General features: G+C 57.3%; 8 protein-coding genes across 8 annotated transcripts; 6 read left to right on the top strand and 2 right to left on the bottom strand.

Annotated features, from left to right (window-relative positions):
* The first annotated feature begins 66 nt into the window (after window positions 1-66).
* Window positions 67-4,470, top strand: QBC33DRAFT_522970 (protein transport protein SEC31). Its single transcript, XM_060426582.1, has 3 exons — window positions 67-490; window positions 555-4,062; window positions 4,118-4,470. Exons 1-3 carry the CDS (start codon window positions 282-284, stop codon window positions 4,160-4,162), a joined length of 3,762 nt encoding a protein of 1,253 aa, XP_060289172.1. The 5' UTR covers window positions 67-281; the 3' UTR covers window positions 4,163-4,470.
* A 104-nt stretch (window positions 4,471-4,574) lies between these two features.
* On the top strand, window positions 4,575-5,937 carry QBC33DRAFT_522969 (putative sad1 interacting factor 1 protein). Its single transcript, XM_060426581.1, has 2 exons — window positions 4,575-4,854; window positions 4,960-5,937. Exons 1-2 carry the CDS (start codon window positions 4,698-4,700, stop codon window positions 5,799-5,801), a joined length of 999 nt encoding a protein of 332 aa, XP_060289171.1. The 5' UTR covers window positions 4,575-4,697; the 3' UTR covers window positions 5,802-5,937.
* Window positions 5,938-6,961: 1,024 nt separating this feature from the next.
* On the bottom strand, window positions 6,962-9,174 carry QBC33DRAFT_35780 (uncharacterized protein). Its single transcript, XM_060423891.1, has 3 exons — window positions 8,615-9,174; window positions 8,466-8,527; window positions 6,962-8,400 (listed from the first exon to the last, which is right to left on the bottom strand). Exons 1-3 carry the CDS (start codon window positions 8,948-8,950, stop codon window positions 7,296-7,298), a joined length of 1,503 nt encoding a protein of 500 aa, XP_060289170.1. The 5' UTR covers window positions 8,951-9,174; the 3' UTR covers window positions 6,962-7,295.
* Window positions 9,175-11,005: 1,831 nt separating this feature from the next.
* On the top strand, window positions 11,006-12,411 carry QBC33DRAFT_575364 (putative bhlh family transcription factor protein; the record flags this gene model as incomplete). Its single annotated transcript, XM_060430820.1, has 2 exons — window positions 11,006-11,045; window positions 11,129-12,411. The coding sequence occupies 2 exons, from the start codon at window positions 11,006-11,008 to the stop codon at window positions 12,409-12,411; spliced, it is 1,323 nt and encodes a 440-aa protein (XP_060289169.1).
* Window positions 12,412-12,987: 576 nt separating this feature from the next.
* On the bottom strand, window positions 12,988-14,962 carry QBC33DRAFT_522958 (uncharacterized protein). The gene is made up of 2 exons (XM_060426580.1): window positions 14,797-14,962; window positions 12,988-14,722 (listed from the first exon to the last, which is right to left on the bottom strand). The coding sequence occupies exons 1-2, from the start codon at window positions 14,854-14,856 to the stop codon at window positions 13,007-13,009; spliced, it is 1,776 nt and encodes a 591-aa protein (XP_060289168.1). The 5' UTR covers window positions 14,857-14,962; the 3' UTR covers window positions 12,988-13,006.
* Window positions 14,963-15,889: 927 nt separating this feature from the next.
* QBC33DRAFT_35695 (uncharacterized protein) lies at window positions 15,890-18,047 on the top strand. The gene is made up of 2 exons (XM_060423882.1): window positions 15,890-16,073; window positions 16,329-18,047. The coding sequence occupies exon 2, from the start codon at window positions 16,342-16,344 to the stop codon at window positions 17,803-17,805; it is 1,464 nt and encodes a 487-aa protein (XP_060289167.1). The 5' UTR covers window positions 15,890-16,073; window positions 16,329-16,341; the 3' UTR covers window positions 17,806-18,047.
* A 646-nt stretch (window positions 18,048-18,693) lies between these two features.
* On the top strand, window positions 18,694-22,929 carry QBC33DRAFT_35589 (putative meiotically up-regulated protein). The gene is made up of 4 exons (XM_060423874.1): window positions 18,694-19,117; window positions 19,218-19,739; window positions 19,821-22,537; window positions 22,625-22,929. Exons 1-4 carry the CDS (start codon window positions 18,827-18,829, stop codon window positions 22,737-22,739), a joined length of 3,645 nt encoding a protein of 1,214 aa, XP_060289166.1. The 5' UTR covers window positions 18,694-18,826; the 3' UTR covers window positions 22,740-22,929.
* A 220-nt stretch (window positions 22,930-23,149) lies between these two features.
* On the top strand, window positions 23,150-23,353 carry QBC33DRAFT_554393 (uncharacterized protein; the record flags this gene model as incomplete). Its single annotated transcript, XM_060429509.1, has 1 exon — window positions 23,150-23,353. One exon carries the CDS (start codon window positions 23,150-23,152, stop codon window positions 23,351-23,353), a length of 204 nt encoding a protein of 67 aa, XP_060289165.1.
* Window positions 23,354-24,107: the final 754 nt, after the last annotated feature.

Below are 24,107 nucleotides of genomic sequence, written 5' to 3'. Positions count from 1 at the left end.
TGGAGTAGCTGAGGCATCCATGGCTCCTGACTATTTTTGACCAAGGAGCTGTGGTGGCAGGGGCAGCATATCTGGCAACTTGTACTCTCTCCTTTTGATCCTTAAAATTCCACCACCAAAGGACCAGCCCTCCCTTCAGCTTCTTTTTTATTGACTTGCGGAAGGGTTGCGGGCTGTTATTGAAGTGCATTTGAAATCTTTCCTGCCCAATTGTTCCCTTCTCCGTCACCCAAAATTGGCATACGTCAACAACATCGTGAAAGTGAGGACCAACAACCATCATGGTCCGATTAAGGGAAATCCCCCGGACTGCCGCCTTTGCGTGGTCGCCAGGCAGTGCCAAACCACTGCTCGTAACGGGGACTCGTGCAGGAGCTGTCGATGCCGACTTCTCGGACGAGACAACTCTCGAGCTGTGGGACCTCAACCTCGATAGCCTGGAACAGGGCTTGGAACTCCAGCCCATTGCAAGCATTGTCACCGACTCGAGGTAGCTATTACTTCATTCTCGTGTTCGCACCCATGAATGCCATGCTCAAATAGCCTCTCCTTAGATTCTACGATATCGCCTGGGGCCCCCCGAATGCCGAGCACCCCCGAGGAATCATCGCCGGTGCCTTGGAGAATGGCTCCCTCGACCTATGGGACGCCGAGAAGCTGATTGCCGGAGCTTCGGACGCGTTCATGTCGCGCACCACCAAACATACCGGCGCCATCAAGTCTTTACAATTCAACCCCATAAAGCCCCAGCTTTTGGCGACTGCGGGCGCCAAAGGCGAGCTGTTCGTGTACGACGTCGACGACGTATCGACGCCTTTTCGCCTCGGTACCGCCGCAGCTCGTTCTGACGATATCGAGTGCATTGCCTGGAACAGAAAAGTGCCAAACATCCTTGCGACCGGCGCCGCCGGTGGGTTTGTCACGGTTTGGGATCTCAAGACAAAAAAGGCTTCCTTGACCTTGAACAACAACCGAAAGCCCGTGAGCGCCATTGCGTGGGATCCCAACAATTCCACCAAGCTCCTGACGGCCACACCTGATGACACCACTCCTGTCATTCTCCTGTGGGATCTCAGGAACTCGAACGCCCCAGAACGGACTCTGCAAGGTCATGACCAAGGAGTCCTGTCTCTCTCATGGTGTCAGCAAGATCCCGACTTGTTGATCTCTTGCGGCAAAGACAACCGGACCCTGATCTGGAATCCCCAGACTGGCGAGCGTTATGGAGAGTTCCCCGAGGTTACGAACTGGACATTCCTGACCAGGTTCAATCCTAGCAACCCCGACTTGTCGGCTACGGCCTCCTTCGACGGCAAGATCACCGTGCAGACGCTGCAGAACACCAACCCCTCTGCTGCGCAGGCTTCCACTCAGAGCGGCCTTGATGGGGAGGATTTCTTCACCAAGGCTCAGACCCAGCCTCAGGGGGCCTCCTTTTCCTTGGGAAAGGCGCCGTCCTGGTACGAGAGACCGGTGGGAGTCTCCTTTGGTTATGGCGGAAAGCTGGTCATATTTGGGAAGAATCAGACAAGCCCCGGTCAACGCAGGTCGTCCCGGATCCAGATCTCGCAATTCTCTGTTGATTCCGACATTGGATCCGCAACTGAAAAATTCGACGAAGCATTGAAAGCTGGGGACATTTCCAGCATCTGCCAATCTCATGTGGAGCAGTCCAAGACCGAGGAAGACAAGGCAGCATGGCAAATCCTCCAAAGCCTTGATGGCGCCGACGGCCGGGCCAAGATCGTAGAGCATCTTGGTTTTGGCAAAGAAGAAACAGTGGCCGGAGCCGAGGACGAGACTGCGGCATCCACAGAACAGAAGGATGAGGGACTGTCTGCCCCAACCCAGGCTAACGGCATGGGAGGACACAAGAAACGCCTGTCCAGTCTGTGGGCGGATGGTGAAGACACAGAAGACTTCCTGTCCGACTTGACGGCAAATAAAGGAGCCAAGACAGATGATCCTTTCCACTTGCTCAGCGAGGGGAATACTGCTCTTGAAGACCAGATCACAAAGGCTCTGGTGGTCGGTAATTTCGAGAAGGCCGCCGAGATTTGCCTGCAAGAGGACAGAATGGCCGATGCCTTCGTCATCGGCAACTGCGGTGGGAAGGACCTGCTCGACAAGGTTCAGGCTGCGTATCTGGCGAAGAAGAAGGGTAGCCCGAGCTATCTGCGCCTCCTCACCTCGGTCGTTTCCAATAATCTCTGGGACGTGGTGTATAATGCGGATCTAGCAAACTGGAAGGAGACCATGGTAACTCTCTGCACCTTTGCCGACCCCTCGGAATTTCCCGATCTTTGCGAAGGTCTTGGTGACCGGATCATTGAATCGGGGTCTAGAACGGATGCCTGCTTTTGCTACATTGTTGGCTCCAAGCTCGATAAAGTCGTGGGCATCTGGGTTGAAGAGCTAAAGGAAGCGGAGCTGGCCGGTATGAAGGAGTCTGCTGACGATTCGACCTTCTCCGTTCATGCCAGGTCACTGCAGCACTTTATCGAGAAGGTCACCGTCTTCCGACACGTCACCAAATATGCCGACTCGGAGAAGGAGTTGGCCTCTGGGTGGAAGCTTGCCGCGTTGTATGACAAGTACACCGAGTATGCTGATATAGTGGCTGCCCATGGTCAGCTCGCCATTGCGCAGAAGTATCTCGATCTTCTTCCGACACAATACCCTGCTGCGGAGGTTGCAAGGAGCCGCATCAGACTTGCGACTCAGAGAGCTACTCCTCACGGTGCGGCTCGCCAACCCGCGTCCACCGCCAGAGCGGCTTCTCGTCAACAGCCATATCAAGCTTCGGCCCCGGCTCCCAGCGCGAGTCCTTTAAATCCCTATGCGGCACCAACGCAGCAATCATCGGTGCCCGCTGCGAACAATCCCTATGCGCCCGCTGGGGCTATGCCGTATCAGCCCGTGGGAGCATCTCCCTATGCTCCTCAGGGGCAGCAGGGCTACATGCAGACTCCCCCATCGGTTGGAAGCTATGGTCCCCCGCTAGGTTACGGCCAGCCAACACCTTACGGCGCACCACCAGGGGGCAATCAGCGAGGGTCGGCCCCTCCTCCGCCTCCTTTCAAGCCCAAGGATGTCAGCGACTGGAATGACGTTCCCATGGTGGTTAAGCCGCCAACTCGCAAGCAAACACCAAAGGTTGCCCCAATCACATCGCCGTTCCCCAACCAGCCCAACTTGGCATCGCCACCTCCATCCGGTGCCTTTCAACAGGGGCCGCGGAGCACTGCAACGCCCCCTCCACCCCCTCCGAAAGGGTCGGCCCCGCCCCGGATGCTCTCCCCCCAACTGTCAGGGCCGCCACAAGCGGGCTACCAGCCTGCAAGACCACCTTCGGCAGCTACCAATGCTTACGCACCTCCACCGCCGCAAGGTGGCACTTCTATGATGCCCCAGGTCGTGCCACGGACAGCGTCGCCTTACAATGCAGCCCCTTCAGGCCCTCCGCCCACGAGCAGGTATGCGCCGTCACCGGCGCCCCAGCAGTTCAACCAACCTTCTCCCGGGATACCGCTTGCGCCTCCACCAGGTAACACTCGACCACCGCCACAAAGTCCATATGCTCCTGCTCCCCAAACCACCCAAGCCTCCAGTCAGTATGCGCCGGCCTCGTTCGAGGCCGCCCCTCAGATGGGTCGGCCGGCAGTAGCACCACCACCACAATACACAGGACCCCCAGCGACCACTAAACCAGCGCCGACGCCGCCGCCACCGCGAGCTACAGCACCTCCCAAAGCCAGACACCCTCAAGGTGACAGGTCCCACATCCCGGCCAGCGCTCAGCGACTAGTGGAGATACTCGAGCGCGATATGCAGCGCGTAGCGTCGAAGGCTCCGGCATCATTCGCACAGCAGGTCAAGGATACACAAAAACGCCTTGGCCTCCTCTTTGATCACCTCAACAATTCCGAGCTGGTCAAAGAAGATACGATTGGACAACTATCTCAACTCGGCGAGGCGCTCGAGTCCAAGAATTACGACGTCGCCCAAAGACTGCAGGTTGAGATTCAGCGAGACAAGACGGACGAATGTGGCAACTGGATGGTAAGGTGTCCTTCTTTGATGGTCGTCATTGCATTGCTAACCTAGAAAACTGTAGGTCGGAATCAAACGCCTTGTCGCCATGAGCAAGGCCACTCCCTGAGGCATCGATATGCTGGATGTCCAAAATCACAGTGGATCGGACGTGACAGCCGCCAACTAAAGGCAGTAAAAAGTATCAATGTATCAGAGTAGAGCGATTGCGAGATGTTTAGCACAGAACACAGTGATTCCCATATTCCACATCCCAATAGTATCCATCTCCTGCTGTATTCATGATGCTGGCCTTGGCTCATCCACTTCCCGTCCTGGATTCCTCATAGTCATCGCTTGCTGGAATAATAGGCAAACTAACGGTAGACTTGGTATTTCCAATTTACAGTTACATTGAATGTAGTCTTTAGACATGGAAGCTGCTGCAAGCTTCCGCCAACTCTGAAAGGAAAGCACGTGAATGGCTGGTCTCCATAGCATCCACAGCAGAGCATGGGTGACTGATAAGATAAGCATTTTCTACGACACTCCCCAAGGTACTGCACCTATGTAGCCTCACAGCCTCACAGGCTTGCCAAGGTCACAACCTACATCCTTCGAAAATCCCCACGACGGAACGACAACCCTTGAAACGGGTCCCAAACATGACAGAAGGCGCATCCACAAGCAGCGACGATGCCGCAGCCGCCAGGGCGGCAGAGCAAGCGCGGCTGCGCAAGGAACGCCGCGAGGCAAAGATCAAGGCCGGGGGCGCCGCCCGTCTGAATCGGATCACCGGGCTCGGCGGCGGTATCCAAAGAGGTGAGTAGAGAAGAGGAAAACAGGGGTGCTCCTCCTCCTCCTCCTCCCCCCCCCCGGTCATCTATCCAAGGGGGCAGGAAGCTAAGCAGTCTCAACCCGCACCAGACCCCGCGCCCATGCCCTCCGAGGACGCAACGAGCGGCGGCGGCGGTGGCGCGCCGCGAGCGACGAACACCGAGCACGCCGACCCGGAGGAGGTGGACATATCGCAGCACTACTACGCCCCGCGGACGTCGGCGGCCCCGAGCCCCGGGGCGGCCCCCTTCGACCCGGCGGGCGTGTCGGAGGCCCAGCTGCGGCAGATGATGCTCGGGTTCGAGGCGCCCGGCGTAGGTGCGGGTCCGGGTATGGGTATGGGTATGGGTATGGGTCCGGGTGCCGCCGGCGCGGGCGAGGACCCGATGATGAAGCTCCTCCAGCAGATGATGGCCGGCGGGCCCGGCGGGCCAGGCGGTTTCCCGCCCCCGGGCGCCAGCCCGTTCGGCGGCCCGCAGCAGCAACAGCAGCAGGCCGTCGTGCCGGACCGGTACTCTGCACTCTGGCGGCTGCTGCACACGGCGGTCGCGCTGGGGCTGGGGCTCTACATTGCGCTCTGGACGCCGTTTAGCGGGACGAAGCTGGAGAGGGACCACTCGGGGCTGCCGGCAGCGGCGTCGGCCGGCGAAAGGAAGGATGGCGGCGGCGGCGGCAGCTGGGCGGACGGAGGAGCGCCCGATCCGAGGTTCTTCTTCTGGGCGTTTGCGACGGCGGAGACGGTCCTGCTGACGACGAGGTTCTTCCTCGACCGCTCTAGGGCGCCGCCGGGCGGGGCGCTGTGGAGCCTCGCGGGGTTCCTGCCGGTACCGCTTAAGGGGTACTTGGAGACCGGGCTGAGGTATGGGCAGATGTTCAGCACGGTCAAGTCGGATATTCTGGTCTGCATCTTTGTGCTGGGCGTGTGCGCCTAGGCTAGGGCGGTATGATGGTTTGGATAATGTGGTGCGATGGCGTCTCACTTGCAGGTTGTTTCTCTCTTTTTTTTTGGCAAGCTCATCATAGTAATACTGGAATGGTTCATACAATTGAACACTAACCGCTTTCTTACTCGCTCTCCTAATAGTTTCTTGGACATCTGGTAAGGATTCGCGTAGCTCCGAAGCCACAACTATCCTGCGAGAGACCTTCCTCGGCATCTACTCATACTGCAGTGTGTACTGCAAGTTCGTCAAGACAGTAACCTCCCATTACAAGTAACCCCTTCAGCAAGGTTATATCCTCGCAAGCTGTCCGCAGCCTTGACCTAGCCCGCAACGTCGTTCGATGCCATGGAGAAGCAAGTTTATTGACCTTTTCTCAGCCTATGAAGCAGCGACGTAGTGAGGCTCTGTTCCCTCCCTACTTGGTCTTTGTTGGTGGCAGTCGCTTTAAGGACAACCCCCTGTGTCGCCCCGCCTGGTCCTACGGTGGACGTAAACCATCCTATCAGCGTTATCCCACGAGCGGACTTGTGACAGTCACGTAGCACGATCCCGACGGTACAGTACACCCTCACACTGCTTCATTCCCCAGTTCCGGAGCCTAGTTGAGATGCGGAGGGAGGAGGGGGTTGTCCTGGTGGTATCCTCCCCATGCAGGACCAAGTCGTGTCTAAGGTGCATAGCTGGGGAGCACAAGCAGCCAGAAAGTGTGCCCAGGCAAGGAATCGTGGCTGGAATAGAAGGACATGCATATCAGGTCTCTGAGATCCCCGCCGGGTTCGTGATTTCTCCCACGTTAAACCTGATATGGCTGACCCCGAGGGCCCAGAACGGCTTTGTCGTGGATCCCGACCTCGTCGAGTTACACGGTAGCAACAACCCATCCTAGACAGTATTGGTTTTAAGGGGAACGGGGGCAAATAAGTGCTAAGACATACGCATGTAGGCCTTAGTGGAGTGTGCGTCGTAGTGAGGTTACTATATAGAGACATTCCTTGTGGTTCAAAGTGCGGAAATCCTGTTAGGTAGGTGGTTGTTGAATCTCCCAGCAATAAGTTAAATAAATAACGGCAGCCACATCCATCGACCTTCCCGGTCGTGTGAGGGAAGGAAGTGACAGGAAGATCCCTCACCCATCGCTCGTATGCTTGAACCCAATGTGCAAATGACACAAGTTTCTTGCTATGAATTAGATATGCTCTTCAATTACCAATCTAATATACAGTGAATCTTCTTATCTATAAACCCGATGTGCGAGACAATCGATAGATCTCCGCGTGCTGGCAACATGTTCCTCTCCATATGAAGACATCCCACATCCCAAAGCAGGAGTTGTGCAACCCCAAATGCATGGGCCGCCCATCTCATCAAAAAGGCTGTCTTCAAATGTGACGTCCTGCCAAGGCCGGAGCCAACCATCTGTGTTCTTGCAAAAAGTCCAGGAACACACGAGGCAGTTCATACACCCCGAAATCAAGGTCGAAGTTAGGCCTCCAAGACGGTTCCCAGGACGTTCCCCATAACGCCGCGGACACGTCCCTTGTTCTCTCGAACGCAAGTGAACACGATTGCGGTACTGAAAGCAAAGACGAGGGTTTCGCGCCACTGCTTATCCAAGGGGTACCGCCGGGGTAGGAGTGTCGCCAGAGCCCGAGGCGCAACGAAGAGGGCCATGTCCTTTCTCCGATTGGCATATTCGATTAGGATGCTCCAGCCACAGAGGAGACATCCGGACCCCACACATATGCCGCTGTCGATCTTCTGCCTCGACGGAGTCTTCTTCCCCAGGACAAGGGGGCCGACCCTTGTCCGAGCCAGACACACGCCGTAGTAGAAGAGAGTAATGAAGGTGCCTAGGAAGGTCGAGGATCTTACGGCCGAGAACAATGCCCTTGCGAGACCCTTTCTGTTCGGACTCCGCATAACGAGGAGCAGGTTCAGGGGTAGATAAGTCCCCATGGCCCAGAGGAAGGAACGTCCAAATCGGGAAATGGCATGGACCTCACAGGAGGGTCCGCATCCCATGTGAACCATCTCGCAGGGGAATGGGATTGCCTTGGCCGGATCTCCCCAAGCTAGTGGCCATTTGTGATCGGCACACATGCCCTGCAGAAGGGGAGCCTGGCCGGTGTCCTCGCCGTATCGCAACTCGCCTGTCTTGCAACGACGGAGAGCCTCGATAAGACGGGAGTCGACGGCAGCTGCCGAAGAAATCCACTTGTTATATGTGTAAGGTAGACGCTCCGGGCTGTAGAACCAAGCCCACATGACCAGCCCACTGGACAACGCAAACACGCCCGGGTCGGTGAGGCGGGAGATGGCCGTCTCGACCTTGGTCCACGTCCCGGCCGCTCTCCGCCTGGCTCGACGGCGGGACCAGAGCTCGCCCACTACGACATCCAAGGCTCGGGTTGCGGCGAAGAGAGACAGGTCCAGGGTTCGGCCGCCGTACCTGACGGTCTGGGCCTTGGCTCCGGGCGGAGTATCCGACTTGACAACCACAGTCTCGGAAAAGCTCGCACTCTTTCTGGACTGCAGGAGCCGCAGGCCAAACCAGGCAGCGATGAACGAGGCGCACCATCTTGCGAGTCTGGGTTTTGCATACGTTAGCCAACCGAACCGAGGGCTCTGAAGGGCTAGGATTACAAGACTGACCTTCTGCGTGACACATCGGAGAGACTCTCGGTCAACAGGGAGAAGACCTTCTGGAGGGGAGCCTTGACATGTCATACGAAATCAGTACTTGCCCACGAGAGATCGAGGGACATGGAACCATGCGAGGGCAACTCGTGGGAGTGACATACCTCCAGCCAGGTGCTCCCGCCAATCAAGACGGCACAGAAGGTGGGAAAACGTTGCCAATGGAGGGCGTCGCTGAGGATACGCCTCAGGGATACTAAGAATGGAGCCTGCGGGCCCCGATCTGCTGCCTTTGCAGTGCGTTGATACGCTCTCGCCAACCGACGGGCTAGCAATGACACGATCCTTGGTGCAACGACAGATACATAGGCCAACAAGTAGGCGCGGGCTAGAGGTCGAAGCGGTGTTGGTATGCTGCTATCCCATCGTTGCCGGACCCTCTGGGCACGGAGGGCGGGGGGGAAGACAGGCATCCTAGAAGGGAGCATCGACGATGTCATGGCTGTTACGGCAGCAATGGGTGAGGGGTCTCGGCTGTCCTAGGCCGGTAACCACTTCTGCCGCTGTCTGTGAAGCCCCAGAGATGGAAATCAGCGTTGGGAGGCTGGTTTACGAATTGAGATCACCTCCGTGAGAAATGGGGTTTCACGGAGCTAGACTCTATAGAGGTAATTCTGGGGCAAAGCAAGCAAGCCATAAAGCGCCCTTTCCGGTGCAAAGGACTGGAAACTGGGTTGTACGAACGTGCCGGGTAGAGCCGTTCTATTCTGTGTGTGATGATGGATGGCTTAGTTTCAGTTGATCGATCGAGCCTTCTAAGGCGGGCTCTCGTCCCAGGCAACGCCAGAACGGGAGGATACATACAGCAATTTACTGGTATCTTATTTGGGGGGAAGAGCGCGTCAGCGCGTCTATACAAGGTAAGGAGAAGGCCGGAGAGACATAGAAACGTGACCATACATTGCCCCTGATTGTCTGCAGAAGTAGAGGAGAAAACAAACAAACAGGGCAGTAATACGACAGATCGTTCTGGATTCTGGAACTCATGGATGGATCTCGGCAATCTGGGGATGCACCGACTCCACATCGATGCTCAGTGGGTGGTAGGTACCTACCTACCTAGTATGGGTGGTAAATGCCCCGTTATAGAAGCTCGGAAATGGGGAGGGTCTTGGAAACGCACTAGATAGTAGACCCCTCGCAACTTTTATTCCGGGCTTGTGTCTGTTTTCGGTGCTGGGCAGCAGTTACATAGCAAGTAATCAAATTCCAAGTCTCCTTGGTTTACGAATGCGTTCCTCGAGTGAGTACCCACTCTCCTGCCCCACCGGACGCGGACGCGGCCCTGTACTTTTGGTCTAGGTCTTGTGTCAAAACGTGTTGATGATGATCATCGACGTATACATAGGAGAACTTTGGATTGCTGCTTGCACGACCGAAGGTTGGGAAGCATTTGCATCCCATCAACTGTTTGGTCAAAACCTGCGGCCTGCCTCAACCTTGCTCATGTCGGGAGTGGATAGTTGGACAGTTGAGAACCTAGTCGCAAGCCAAGCTTTTGACCCCCCTGATGATGGAATGAACGCGGGGCGGCTAACCAAGGCTTCTTGATTGAGACCGATTCACGAGCATGTGATGGTGCAGTAGACAGTGTAGTCGACAAGCGGGGACTCTAGCTCAAGCGTTCGACCAATAGTTTTCGCGGTAAATGCTGTGCCTCTGGCCGAAAGCAGACTAGCCATCTCCCAGTACCTCCAACGCTGCACTACAGCGATATTACTGCAGCTAAGAACCTGGAACTTATCGCTCGGTGCGATTTTGTTGACTGTCACCAAGCCCGGGCGATATGGACGTTTTTGGAGAATCCTCCACGATTTCCTCCCGCATCTCTAAATATGTGACGCCCCGGGCCTTACTCGTAGTATACCCTGTCTACTAGTTCCGTCATTTATTGCACCACATCACCGCTGTCCTGCTCGTTGCAGCTGCGTACAACATCCCCGATGCTTCTGAGCCATCCTCCTGCAGGCGACTCAAGCGGCAGCCTCTCCCAACTCCAGGCCAAGCGACCATCAAACTGCAAGTAGCGCATCGGGTTGGGTCAAGATCTAGCACATAAAAGTAACAGCATCGCCGCCTCCCCACTCTCCGCGACCTGCCGTCCTGCATAGGTACTGTCTTACCGCCACTTTTGCATGTGCTTTTTCTCTTATCGGTCCTGGTTTCGCCCATCGCCAACCGGCTAGCTAGCAGACGTCTTCGACAATATCACTGGGCCTCGCTGCGCCCAGGGTGGCATCCGGAGAGCGCTTTCAGCTTGCGACCACCGGATCCTGCTGAAATCTGCCTTCCTTTGCCCAGGAGCGTCCATGACACTGCCTGCTCTGTGTTAGGAAACGGGACAAGCTCTTTCAGGGCCAACTTCTTGCCCAAGGTCGAGGCCAACGTCGGAATTAGCCTACGCTTCCGCGCCCTCCTACCCGAGAAGAACCAACAGCTACGAACCATAGGAGGCAAAAGTCGCATCGATGCTGGCCATACAACGTACCGGAACAATGGGTTCGACGCAGCCGCCAGACGACCTGCCATTTGGCTGTAAGTCTTTGTCTTCCGTCCATCGAGGGAGAAGATCGCTGTCTAACCTACGGCCACCATAGATGCGTTTGATACATCGCAAGACTACTTCTTCTCCGACCCTCCTGAGCCGCCTCCGGGACAGCCAATCCTGTCGGATAATGAGCAGAAGGTGCTCAGCACCTTCTTCGAGGATATAACCTCGGACAACTACAACAATGACGCGATGGGCGAAGGACTGAACTTCACCGAGGACTGGATTCTACCACCCCAGCTTATGGGGACTGCAACCTCGTTCGGCCAGCAGCCGAGCGCGCCCCTCGAGTCACCAGTACACGGCCTGCCGCCGGGCGGATTTCATGACCTAATACCTCCGCCATCTTCATCCATGATGGCGCCACCTCCACCTCCCCCTCCACCTCCCACGACCCATCCGTCGCTCGGGCAACAGGCTTCTGCGGATGTGCTCGCCGCCGCAACCCTGCTCCAGAACGGTTCCCTATCGCGAGCCAGAAGCGTCAGCCGCACTCATGCGTTTCCGAGCAGGAATACCGGGCCTCCCATGGGGCCTCCCGTTGGGCATCTCCGCCATCAACCGATGGCAGACTTCAGAGAGGATGGGCGACGCATGTCACAGCGGCACCTGCCCCCGGAGCATGACGCCTTCGCGGGCATCATGTTTGGCTCTCCGGCTGGCACCATTCCGCCACGAGTAAATCAACAGGTGGATGTACAATGGGGTTCAGATGCCAATTTTGGCCGGCATTTTGTCCCCCAGTCCGAAAAGGAGACCTCTGAGGCCCTAGAGGAGGAACGCCTTGTGTACATGGGATGCCTGGAAGTCAACACTAGCGCTGCGAACTCGCGCCCTTCAAGCCCGACACGCAACGGAGACTTGTCTCCGCCAAAGCTTAGAACCAGGATCGGGGACCAAATAAAACACGAGGACGATATGGACGCGCCGGCGAGGAAAAGGCGGAAGAGCAAGGCCAAAGAGGAGTCGCAATATGTGGATGAGGACGCGTCAGGCACGGGATCCAAAGCTACGCGGAAGCGGAGGCCCAAGGCCGACTATCCAGCATCTACCTCGCCGGCCAGCAGGGACGGTTCGGGCAGGAGGAGGAAATCCGTCGCCAACGCAGCATCAAAGGCGGCAAGAGAGAACCTTACGGAGGAGCAAAAGCGCGAGAATCACATCAGAAGTGAGCAGAAGAGGCGGACCCTGATCAAGGAAGGGTTCGATGACCTGTGCGACATCGTGCCGGGACTGAAAGGGGGTGGCTTCAGCAAGAGCACGATGCTTACCATGTCCGCCGAGTGGCTGGAAGACTTGCTCAAGGGCAACGAGCAACTGAAGGCCCAGCTGGCCGAGCTCCAGGGCTGTTAACTACTATATAACTGTTGTTGTTATTTTTGTCGGAGTTTATCCCCCTTCCCGTTTCTCTCCTTTTTTTCTACTTTTTTTTGTACTGGGAAGGGAAACGAATCACGGAAGGGCTGGGGTATTTTCTGGCTTCTTGCTTTTGGGGAAGGCGTTCGTTGGATGGGATGGCCAGGGCGGCTGATGTCTTCACAACGGATGGTAATGTCGCGGGCGTGGTGGTGCAAAAACAGGTCCAGGAATCATGACTAGGGGGTATTGGGGGGAAGGGTGTTGGGGCATGGCCTTAGACTGATGAGGCGGAATAGGGCGAGGATTGCCCGGATGATGTAAAACGAGAGGCCTCGTTGGTTGCTGTATTAGGTAGGTAGGTAGACAGAAGATTATACCCGTCAATTCCCGAATTCCCGAGGCTTTCGCCGTCCTGGAGTCCGTTGGCCTCACATCTACGCGCATGTCGATCCCCGCTTCAAGCCTCACAATAACGATGAGGGGGTAAGCCGAGGCTGCAGATCGCCAGGCTGTCTGCACCCCCACTCGTTTGACAGCCACATGTGCACGGTCGGGTTGCAACGGGTTGTAACGGATATCGATTTTGGGATCAATTGCATTCTGTGTCATGGTATCTCTGGTGGGCTATGAGTGCGAAAACAGGTATCAATCGATCGCATTGAGAGCAATGCTCCTCCATGCCATGCCAACTATCCTCCTCCCATGTCTTGGTCTCTGAATCCTCCTCATCCATGCCATCCCCTCCATCAACATCACCGGCAGAGTCTCGTGATGGGCCCTGGTTGTGAGATGCCATGATCTCTCCATCGTAGCTGAGTGAGCCCTGATCCCGGCCCCGGTCCGGGGGCGGATCGTCGCTGTAGGCCGTCCACTCACGAAGCACGTCCTCCTGCCTCCTGAACATGGCCGAGATGTCGCGACCGCTGCCTAGGCCGCCGTCGTTCCCCGTCACCACCATGTTGGCGGCGCACACGTTGATCAGCCCGACATTCCACCCGCGCTGCGCAGGGTTGAGCTTGTGGAACATGGGCAGCAGCACGTCCGACGCCAGCCTCTCGACGACGTCCTCGCTTGCGGCCGGGGGCCCGAAGACGAAGCTGGGCATGGGCTGGCTCCGGCTCGTGCGCGCCCAGTTGTACGGCTTGGCGTCGCTCGGCGACGTCTTGGGCCGCGTGGTGAGGCGGATCGTCTTGGGGTGGGCGACCCACCTCCGCCCCGGGCTATCTGCGCCGCCGCCGCCGCCGGGGTCGTTCTCCACGAGGTCGACGTGCATCCTCCTCAGCAGGGACGCCGAGAGCAGGCGTAGCTCGCGGTTGATCTCGGATAGCTCGTTCAGCCCCTTGTATGTGTCCTCGATGCTGATCTGGGTGGGTATGCCGCTGCCGGTTTTGACCTCGGCGTTGTCGACGCCGTGAAGGAGCCCCCAAACCTTCTCGCCGATGCCCTTTTCAGATCCAGGCCCGCCAAGTAGCCTTTCTAGTGCCGGGGCAGACATCCCCGGATGTGTCCGGACTTGCCCGGCAGAGACGGAACATTCCATCGTGTAAATATTTGGATCTATCTCCTTGGAGAGCACATGACCTTCCAGGAGACGTGAGGTCCTGGCCCCTATTCCTGGGACCTTTCTAAGATTATGCTTGTCCATGAAAGACAGCACCTCATCTTCCTGGAAGGCCAGGAGAGCGGTCTGGTTCCTGGGCTTATTCTGGTTGCCGACTAGCTTGCTCAGGAGTTTATTCGACGCGATACCACAGGCCGATGTATATCCCTGCTCCTCAATTTTGAGACGGAGGTATCGAGCGAGATGGGACGCTACTAAGACACGCAAATACTGCGCGAAGCTCGGGTCATCCCGACTCGGAGGTTCGCCGCTCATACACCCAGAAACTCCGCTGGCATCGTAACGGAAGCCATGCTCGGGGTCTTCCTTGGACAGACAGAAGAAGGACTGCTGGAGGGCATTGAAGTTGAGAAGCTCGACATTGTACGCGACAATGTCGCTGACATCTAAGAATACCTCATCCAGGCCCAGGCGCTCGATCTTCTTGTTCCAAGAGTAGGGTTGCAGCAGGTTGTACAGCTTCTTAGAGACATCCCTGAAGGGGGACAGGTCCTCACCATCTGCCAAAACAAGTTCGGGGCATAGCTTGGTAGCCTCATAGATGTGCATCAGCTTCTTGACGCCTCGACGCCGAGCTTCGTAATTGCAAGTGGCAAGGATGCCCTTTTGTTTGATGCCAAGTGGCAGTGCTTTTAGGGACGGCTGCTGATTCTCAATGACCTGGGCATAGAAGCAGTCATAATCCTGATCTGCGTGGTTAGTAACGGGCTACCAGCATAAGTTTGATCAGCGAGGGCTCAGCGATTGGCAATACACACAAAATGAAGAATAGATATGTCGTCTCTCCGCCGAGGACGCTTTAGCTTTGGGTGATCCATCCCCAGGCATCCTCGTCATGCTAAAAACAGCCATCCGAGCCGGACTTGGAGGCTTCTGTGCGTTATTGGAGACTGGTTGCATACCTGGAGGTTGTTGCGGGTGCCTGGAAGCCGGAGGCATTTCCAGCCGGGACGGGGGGGTTGGTCCGTCCGTATACTAAAAAAAGGTCGTTTACATGGTCCGTGTGTCTGGGATCCATTGCATTGGGAGTGGAGGTAAATAGGTACCTCGGTATCTATTTCAGGGATTCGTACCTGCAAGCTTCAAGACACCTGTACGGATCCGTAACGCTGTGTTTCTCCTTCTCTTTTCCTATTCTTCATATTATCCCCTGTTTACCTAGTCAAAAGTTACCTACCGTGTAGCAGTAGGTACGTTTGTCTCTTAGGAGAGCATAGTTCATCAGCCCCGCTCTGCTGAACAAGGAGCCCGATTAATTGAAACGTATCAAAACAGGTCCTGTTTGGAGAGGAAACCCGGTTGCTTGGCCAGATCGCTTATGCCTAACCGACCGACGATACATCTACGATAGGGCCATGGTAAGCCATGGTAAGCCATAATCCATTCGTTTTAAGCACGAAAGAGGCCTGGAAATTCAGGCCCATACTTGTTCAATCACCATACGGACATCGCTTCATGGTCGGGAATGGAATTGGCGGCCTGGCGTAGACATCGTGGCTCATGCCATCACCAATCCTGCTGCTTTTGAGGCTGGGGTGAGATGCCCATCGTCATCCGAGTAGCCCAAGCCCCTCCCAAATATACCCCAGGTTAGCGGTAGAATGATTCTAGTCCCGAGTCCGAACATGGAAAGCACGATGATTGCCGTGATCATGAGGATAAGCGCGCCTTAGGATCCCGACTCATTTCGTGCCCAACGCTGCGCCGGCCCCGCACGGCGTCTGGTGTCTGGGCCCAGACGGAGACAAAAGGAACCTAAGATAGGCGCGGTGTGACTGGCTACCAGTTGGCCGCATAAACCAGAGGATGCGGCAGGGCTATTGGCCAAGAAGTCGGCGCTTGCGCCCACTGCCTGCTTTGCATCACTAGCTTGGTTCTTTTTATATCCAATGATCGTCTCAGCCTAGACCGCTGCCGCCCTCCAACAGAGCACTCCTCCGTCTGACGAACCATCCTCCGGTGCTTCCAGCCTCTCTCATCGCGTCTAATATGTGCGCCGAAACTGCAGCGCGCATTAGCCCCTCGACCCTTGGCGGTTCGTCCCCTTCTTCGACTTGCCAGTCGGCCTTGCTTGCCGCCGCCAGTCGTGCTCTTCCGCTTGTTTCTATATAGCAGCCATGTTCCTCCTTCGCATGTTTCCCGTCCATTCAATACCTAGTTTTCCTTCTCAGGATCGAGACCAACCAGATGGTGGTTTCTTCTGCATTCTCCACTCGTAGGGTCTCTCAATACTGTTTTATAATACCGCATCATCTCATCCTGGCTCATCACTACACATACCTCGCCGCAGATAGGTCGCTGCCATGTCAGAGTCCTCAAGTCCTCCCAGGAGGCCAAGGCTATCTCTACAGATCAAAGCCATCTCCAAAGGGGCAGGCGCCCGAAAGTCGAGGACCCTCGCCGCTTCGGTTGATCCGTCATCTCCTACCTCGTTCAATACCCTCTCCAATGTATACGTCACCGCTATTGACCGCTCCACGCCGGTCCAGCAGCAAGAACCGGTGACAGCCATCAGAACTAAGGTGGTCCTCCAGACCCCTCAAAATGATGGCAAGGAGCGCCGGCACCAGTCTCCCTACCTTGGACCCTATCTAGATACGCCCTTGACAGCCCAGCCCCTCTCCCCCGCTGTCTCGAGGGACGTGAACTTCCCAAGCACCATGACGGCGACACCTCCGCTGTCGGCCGGGCCTGCCGACCCAAACATGGCACGCATCTTTTCCTTCTCGCCCAGGGATACCGCCGGACCTTGGGCTGGCATCCACGTCCCGCCATCGCCAGGGACGCCGCAACGGCGAACCACCTTGCCGGCTTCATTAGCCAAACCTCCCTATACCCACCCACGTTGCCTCCACAGCATCCTCCGGAACTCGCCACTTCCGCCGCTGAGCACCAAGTCACCCCTCTCCCCAAGCAGGCGGTCACTGCGTCTCCAGGAAAAGGCGGCGAAGAGAGTGGCATACAACAGCCCCTTGGAGCAGACCATCACGACGAACAAGTATGTCAAGTCGCACGTCGACCTACTGTCCGATGATGCCTCTCCCTTCTCCCCTAGCAACGCGGAGGAGGACCCGGAGACGGTGCTTGACCACACCATGGCATACACAGGCAACGAGACACGGGATGGCGGTCAGACACCAGGACCGTTTGAGGAGATGCGCCGCCGGATGGCTGGGCTGGGAACGTCGTCGCTGCTCTCCCCTGTGGCCGCAGGGGTTAAAAAGCGGAAGAAGGAGAAGAAGCGGCGCTGGGTTTGGACCATTGGCCAGGACGAGGAGGAAGATGACGTCGCAATTCCCAAAGTGGCCGAGAAGCCTGCCGAGTCTCCTGCGCCAGAGCCCGTGGTACCTGTCATTGCCGTGCCGGCGCCTCGGCCACGGCGGCAAAAGACAGCTAGGGTGATCTCACTCAGCGCGCCGGCCGCGGTTGCTCCACCGGCCCCCATCGAGCATATCCCTACCCTGGCTGCGGAGTCTTCCTGGCCCGCAGAGCCTCCCACGCCGAGCGTCGAGTCTGCCATGAGTCAAGACTCGGTGTTCGACATGTCGGCCGACGTTGAGATGTCGGACGTCAGCAGCATGCTGTCCGAGGTTGACGGCAAGGCCATGCTAGACCCAGACATGATGGAACTGGACGTGGACACGCCGGTCGCTACCAGTGGGGCGTTGGTGATGGGATCCAAGTGGCTGGACTCCGTGGATCTCGGTCTTCTAAGACAGGGGACAAATAGGGACACGCCCATCCCTCCCGATTTGGTTGCGGCTTGATCATCTGGGCATGAGATGCGGGTTGGCCCGGAGGTGCAGAAGGCGTACTGTGTGAATACGGTGTCTTGGGCAGGTGTTTGACTTGTTGCATCGCATGCGGGCTGGAGTCGGGCACATTGAATTATGGGACATGTACACTACCTCTGCACTGCTTTGCAAGGCTGGACGATATACGATTGACGATAAATGTGACGAATCAACCAACCCCCCATCCTATCTAGCCTAGAATGCGGTGGATCTCATCCCAAGGCAATGATGACGTGAACAACGTGTGTTAAGTCTATCAGCAAGCAAATGTCCGCCGCCTCTTACGTTGGCCGAGGTATATATGTCGATCCTTGCTGCAGACACTGGCTAGCCTGGGAAGATTGCTCCCTTCTTCTAATTGAGCAATTAAATATTTCGATGCAGACACGCAAATCAATGAGAGCCCATCGAGGAACATGGGCAGTAGGATAACGGGAGGTTTTTGCTAGCTAACGTCATGGTAGGGCCAGTACTGTTACACAAGAGCCATAACAGGCATATTATAGTGTGGTGGAGGAGCTTGAACAGGGGTCTGGTTTGCAGCTCCCGGATCCCGGAGAAGACGTCATATGTGGATCGGAGGACTCTCAAGCTTCCAACAATCATCAGATCTGGGAGACTGGCCCGTGACTGGGAAGATAAACGAATCAACCAGCCCGAAGCCGAGAAGGCATGTAATTCTAGTAGCGATCATCTCCGTGGTAGTCATATAATCATTCTTGATTGAATTGCGTACGCTGTCCGTCCTGCCCTTGATATAATTGCCGTCTTACGTACCCTCTCTCGACCCGGATTTTGACGATTCTCCCCAGGGAATCCTCAGAACCTTTCGCTCTACGACTATAGTCTAGTGAAAGCACTTACTTACTCCCATATCCAACGGCTCCGGCTCTGGAGTGACGCTGTGGTTAATGCGAGTGTCACAAACTACCTATCCCCATCGAGTGCCCACACCCGCTCTACTACTCACCTCATCAGTCGGGACTCCTTCACCATGAACACCCAGGAGAAAGTGTTCCCTTCGGGGCAGCACTACTCGGGCCATAACCGCGTACCCAACATCAAGCAGTTTATGGAAAGCCTTGACCAGGACAAGAGGGATCGAGAGGCCAAAGCTGAATCTGACCCCCAGGCGAACCGCCCCGCCGCTGAGGTAACGGACCACGAGCAGGTATCCAGGAAAGTCGGCAAGAACCGGCGGACTGTCCGGGACCCGGTCACCGGCAAGGATGTCGAGATCGACGACATTGACCGCAGCTACGTGAAGTCTGCTAAAGACCCACATGTGAGAAGAAAGCCCCCCCCCCCCTAATTGCCTCCAAGTCCTGGAATACTAGGTGAACAGGGGATGTTCGGGTGTTGACAATCCTATTTTCCTTCCCCAGATATCCGTCCCCAACGCCAACCTTGGCAAAGAAACGACCGTCAAGACCGAACCCACGCAGTCGGGCGAGGAATACCGGCACAACCAAGACGTGACGGCGCCACCCGACCCCGTGGCGGAGGGCTCGACGAGCGACCTACCGATCCACGGCGAGAAGACCAACGTGCTCTTCCACCCGACGCCTGCGGTTAGCTACGAGCCCATGTACGCGGCGGTCGAGGCACGGGCGAATGTGCTCTGCACCGGCATCTTCCTGGCCATCGTGCTGATGGGCAAGGTGTTCGGCGGCAGCATGTGGGGGCTCCTTCCGCTGGCCGCGTGCGTCGCCTCGGGCGTCTTCCTCTGGGCCAAGGACCTCGTGCGCCGGGGCCGCGACATCGAGTGGTCGGCCGAGCAGCGCCGCGGCGAGACCGCCGTCATCAACCTGATCCCCGAGTCCGTCGAGTGGCTCAACACCGCCCTCGGCCTGATCTGGGGCCTCATCAACCCGGATATGTTCGCAGCTGTTGCTGACACTCTTGAGGTGAGCGTGCCTCTCCCGATAGACTGATCGTTCGGTCAAATCCCCCTCCTTTGTCCCCAAATACTTACCAGATTTCCCCAGGACGTCATGCAAGCCAGCGTACCCGGTGTGATTGAGAATGTGAAGGTCAATGAGATCTCCCAAGGCAGTAACCCGCTCCGGATCCTCAGTCTGCGTGCGCTACCCGACTCTGAGGTCAAGGATCTCAAAGAAGAGATCCGAAAGCGGGACGAGAAGGTCAAGGACCCCCAGCAGCTGGCTGCAGACGAGGCGGGCGGCGACTACTACAACCTCGAGGCCACGATAGCGTACCACGCGTTGCCTTCGTCGGGCGATGTGTCATCCAAGGCCAAGAACATGGGCATGCAGTTGGTCTTCTACCTCGGCGTCAAGGGTCTCTTCGGGGTCCCCTTCCCGGTCTGGGTCGAGCTCAGGGGCTTGCTCTGCACCGTCAGGATCAGGGTCGCTCTGACTCCGAACCCACCCTTCGTCAACACCGTCAGCTGCACCCTCATGGGCCTACCCATGGTGGATGCCAGCTGCATCCCCCTAGTCGAGAAGGGGGCCAATATCCTCAATCTCCCCATCATCTCTAAATTTGTCAACTGGGCGATCTCCACCGCGGCGGACATGTACGTGGCGCCCAAGTCCATGACCCTCGACATCGGCAAGATGCTCCAGGGGGACGACATCCTCAAGGAGACGGAGGCCCTGGGCGTCCTGTTCGTCCGCATCCACAAAGCCGTGGGACTCAGCAAGCAGGATCGGCGTGGAAGCGAGGGCGGCGGCTCGGACCCGTACATCTGCGTAGCCTTCTCCAAGTTCGCCAAGCCACAGTACTGCACCCGCGTCATCCAGGACGACCTGAACCCTATCTTCTCCGAGTCCTGCGGCCTGCTGGTCACCACTGACATCATCAAGGCCGACGAACAGCTGTCGCTCGAGCTGTGGGACAGCGACCGGTCCTCTGCCGACGACGTAGTCGGCAAGGTCGAGATAAGCATCCAGAAGCTAATCCAGCACCCCGGCAAGTCCTTCCCGCAGGTCTCCAAGCTCAAGGGCGTCAAGGCCGGGAGCACCATGCCCGGAGAGCTGCACTGGGAGGTCGGCTTCTTCGGCAAGACGCAGTTCAGGCGAGCGCTGAGGACCGACGGCAAGGACCCCAACCTGCCCAAGGAGCTCCGCGACAAAAAGGAGCTGCAGGACGACAAAGGCAGCATCAACACGGCCATGGAGGACGCCGTCACGCACACGCCTCCCGACCCGCTGTGGCCGAGCGGCATTCTCAGCATCGTCATCCACCAGATCGTAAACCTCGAGCTCCAGAACGTCAAGGGGTCGCAGTGGAAGAAGAAGGGCCACGAGTACGAGCCCGCCCGCCCGGAGGCCGGGGACATCAAGGAAGAGCAGGACAAGAGCCTGCCCAGCTCCTACTGCACGATCCTGCTCAACGACGAGCTGATTTACAAGACCCGGACCAAGGTGGTGTCGTCGAAGCCCATCTTCCAGGCCGGGACGGAGCGGTTCGTCCGCGACTGGCGGTCGTGCATCGTCACCGTCACGGTGCGCGACTCGCGCAACCGGCAGCACGACCCCATCATCGGCGTCGTGCCCCTGAAGCTGTCCGACATCCTCCAGACAGCCAGCCAGAGCTCCCGGTGGTACCCTCTGGACGGCGGCATCGGCTTCGGCCGCATCCGGATCAGCCTCTTGTTCCGCTCCGTCGAGCTCAGGCTGCCGCCGACGCAGCTCGGCTTCGGCGAGATCGGCACGTTCGAGTTCCTGAGCGATTCCATCACTACCGCCGGCTTCGCGCCCAGCTCCAGGGTGAAGATCAAGTTGCGGACGGGCGGCAGCTCGGCCACCGTCAAGCCCGACGCCTGCACCAAGTCCGAGGACGGCAGCTCGCTCTCCTGGGACATCAGCGGCCAGCAGCATAAGAAGGGGGCCAAGATCCGGATGCCGGTGCGCTTCCGGTACCGGTCGCCCATCTTCTTCGAGTTCCACCCTGCGGGGAAGCGGCACACCGAGTTCTTCGCGTCGCTCTGGCTCCAGGAGGTGGTGGACGGCGAGGAGAAGGACTTCGACCTGCCGGTGTGGCGGTGCAACAACGGCACGCGGCTGTCGCAGAACTACATCAACGAGGCGAACCACGCGACGGTGCCGGACCTGCGGCTCGAGGAGGTCGGCCGCGTGCGCTTCCGCGGCCGGTTCAAGCCCGGCACCGACCGCGACCACCTGCGCTTCGTCAGCGACAACGACTCGCGCGAGACCATCGAGAGCTGGGAGGCGTGCTTCGCCGAAGGCGTGCGCACCGAGTCGGTCAAGCGGGAGGTCCCGGACACGGTGCAGAGGCTGCACGAAGAGTCGCTGACCCACGGCCGCGACGTGTTGGCCCAGGCGCCGGAGAAGGACAGGCGAAAGTGGCTGGCTAGGGATGGCACCGACTGGACCGGCGCGTTCGGCAAGGACCCTGCGGAGATGCTGGGCGGTCGTCGCGAGGACGGCAGCGCCGGGGAGAATCTGGACCAAGACCAGAACCAGGACTGCGAGTCGTCCGAGTCGTCTGATATGGACCTCGGGATCCGAGACGGCAGCATGGACGATGGGGGCAGGCCCGATGGAGATGCGATGGCGAATGGGGAGGGCGGATCCGCGGCGAGGCCATCCCATGATACAAATGACAATGCGGAATCTGGAGGGTCGAAGTCCGGGGGCAACAGTCCTATTCAGGCGCTCAAGGACTACAGGAGCAGGAGCCGGGATCTACACCGGCAGCAACGAGGCTTGATGCAATGGTAAGTGATTCCCATGCCGACACCTTTCCCTCTATTTCCCCCCCTCTTTTTCCTTTTTCAGTTGGCTGACCTGTCACCGGGTTGCAGGAAACCAATGCGGAATATTCAGTTTGCAAAGGATGAGGCTCTTTTCGCTGTCCGTCGGGTCAAAAAGATGGGCAGTCTGGCCGGACGAACGCCGGATGTTGAAACCGAGATTTGAGGATGAGCCGGATGAAAGGCGACGGCGGTGGGAAGGGATGAGAATGTCATTTTGATATGTAACATAGGTAGTTCTGGTGTCACCAGCTAAAGGACTGATATTTGAAATACCAAGTTCATTTGTTTCCACACTACATAGGTATATATATGATAGAAGGTGTCCATCCGTAAATCTTAACTCTCGCAAGTTTTAGCGGGGCGGAGCAGACGTCACCAACTTTGCTGCCGCGCTCACCTTTTGAGGTGGCATTGACTGCTCTGGTCAAGTTTTCGCTCCAGCAACCAAACCAGTCTCAAATCCTGCCAGCTCAATATTTCCGCCTAGACAAATACCCACCACTCCCACAGACAGACACATCAACCAACCCACCCCAGGTCGCCCCAAACTCAGCCATCCAGAAAAAAAAAATCATGGCACCGAAGCTCTACAGTCCCTACGGCCAGCGACCCAGGCGGTCCAACCAGCTCGTCGTCCTCTGGGTGACCTGCTTCGTCGCCATCCTGGTCATGACCTGGTACATAACCACGCGCCACAAGGAGACGGCCAAGTCCTACACCTCGGAATTCGTCATGGGCGGCAGGGTCAAGCAGGATGCCGGGGGCGACGCGTCGTGAGAGAGACATGCCTTACTTCTCAAATCATCATTGCTCCCATTTCGGGGACGGGGAGCCAGGTGGAACGGAGGGTGGCTCTACCAGCTGGGGACGGGATGGATGCGAAGGGATTTTGGCGGTTGGATAGGTCCCCTGCTCAGTTATCTGGCCATGTCGTTGTCCCTCGAACTGACGACTACGGGAGGGCAAGGTCGATTGTTCCGAGCTCCTCGTGGGGCAACAAAGGATTTGGGCCTTTGAGCTTTTCTGTCTTTGTGCAGATTTAAAGGGCGGGAAGTTCTTTCAAGCATATAATGTAATTATCTAGCTGTAATTTATCTGTACAGTTTTGATATTGGTGGTGGGCATATCCTCGCGGATATAAATACCAAGCCCATAGCCCGGAATCCAGAGTCGAAAGTAGGAAATCCAGAGCCCCTCGAAAGTGAAGAGTCGACTCGAATTACCTGCCACATCCGAGTCCTGAGGGCCTTCCGCAAGTCGCATCTGCCAGGATATATCCACTCTACTCCAGGCCATCCATCCATCTCAGTCGTCCAAAATGGAGGCCGTCGAGAAAGGTACGTCCAAGCCCCCGGGCCCCTCAAGCTCAACCATTCCCTCCCAGGAACCTCTCCAGCGGCGCTGCCCGTGTGGCGGGTACTGCGATCACAAGGAGGGCCAGGCCCTTATTGAGCGCCCCATCTACCGCCTGTTGCGGGCCAAGAGGCACGGCGACAACGTCGACGATTTCATCCTCGACAGGCCCAAGAAT

Source organism: Phialemonium atrogriseum (genome assembly GCF_030411735.1).
Source record: "Phialemonium atrogriseum strain 8032-3 unplaced genomic scaffold QBC33scaffold_1, whole genome shotgun sequence".
Classification (NCBI taxonomy): domain Eukaryota; kingdom Fungi; phylum Ascomycota; class Sordariomycetes; order Cephalothecales; family Cephalothecaceae; genus Phialemonium; species Phialemonium atrogriseum.
Note: the sequence above shows the minus strand (reverse complement) of the source record. Positions and strands in the feature narration are given on the sequence as shown.

Bases quoted from the DNA above. Each gene is read 5' to 3' on its own strand.
- QBC33DRAFT_522970 (XM_060426582.1), top strand. From the start codon at position 282: ATGGTCCGATTAAGGGAAATCCCCCGGACTGCCGCCTTTGCGTGGTCG. The intron at 491-554 runs GTAGCTATTACT...GCCTCTCCTTAG, and splicing joins AGCATTGTCACCGACTCGAG to ATTCTACGATATCGCCTGGG. The intron at 4,063-4,117 runs GTAAGGTGTCCT...AGAAAACTGTAG, and splicing joins ACGAATGTGGCAACTGGATG to GTCGGAATCAAACGCCTTGT.
- QBC33DRAFT_522969 (XM_060426581.1), top strand. From the start codon at position 4,698: ATGACAGAAGGCGCATCCACAAGCAGCGACGATGCCGCAGCCGCCAGG. The intron at 4,855-4,959 runs GTGAGTAGAGAA...AACCCGCACCAG, and splicing joins CGGCGGCGGTATCCAAAGAG to ACCCCGCGCCCATGCCCTCC.
- QBC33DRAFT_35780 (XM_060423891.1), bottom strand. From the start codon at position 8,950: ATGACATCGTCGATGCTCCCTTCTAGGATGCCTGTCTTCCCCCCCGCC. The intron at 8,528-8,614 runs GTATGTCACTCC...TGACATGTCAAG, and splicing joins GCGGGAGCACCTGGCTGGAG to GCTCCCCTCCAGAAGGTCTT. The intron at 8,401-8,465 runs GTCAGTCTTGTA...TGCAAAACCCAG, and splicing joins TCCGATGTGTCACGCAGAAG to ACTCGCAAGATGGTGCGCCT.
- QBC33DRAFT_522958 (XM_060426580.1), bottom strand. From the start codon at position 14,856: ATGGATCACCCAAAGCTAAAGCGTCCTCGGCGGAGAGACGACATATCT. The intron at 14,723-14,796 runs GTGTGTATTGCC...CACGCAGATCAG, and splicing joins ACATATCTATTCTTCATTTT to GATTATGACTGCTTCTATGC.
- QBC33DRAFT_35695 (XM_060423882.1), top strand. From the start codon at position 16,342: ATGTCAGAGTCCTCAAGTCCTCCCAGGAGGCCAAGGCTATCTCTACAG.
- QBC33DRAFT_35589 (XM_060423874.1), top strand. From the start codon at position 18,827: ATGAACACCCAGGAGAAAGTGTTCCCTTCGGGGCAGCACTACTCGGGC. The intron at 19,118-19,217 runs GTGAGAAGAAAG...TTCCTTCCCCAG, and splicing joins AGTCTGCTAAAGACCCACAT to ATATCCGTCCCCAACGCCAA. The intron at 22,538-22,624 runs GTAAGTGATTCC...ACCGGGTTGCAG, and splicing joins CAACGAGGCTTGATGCAATG to GAAACCAATGCGGAATATTC.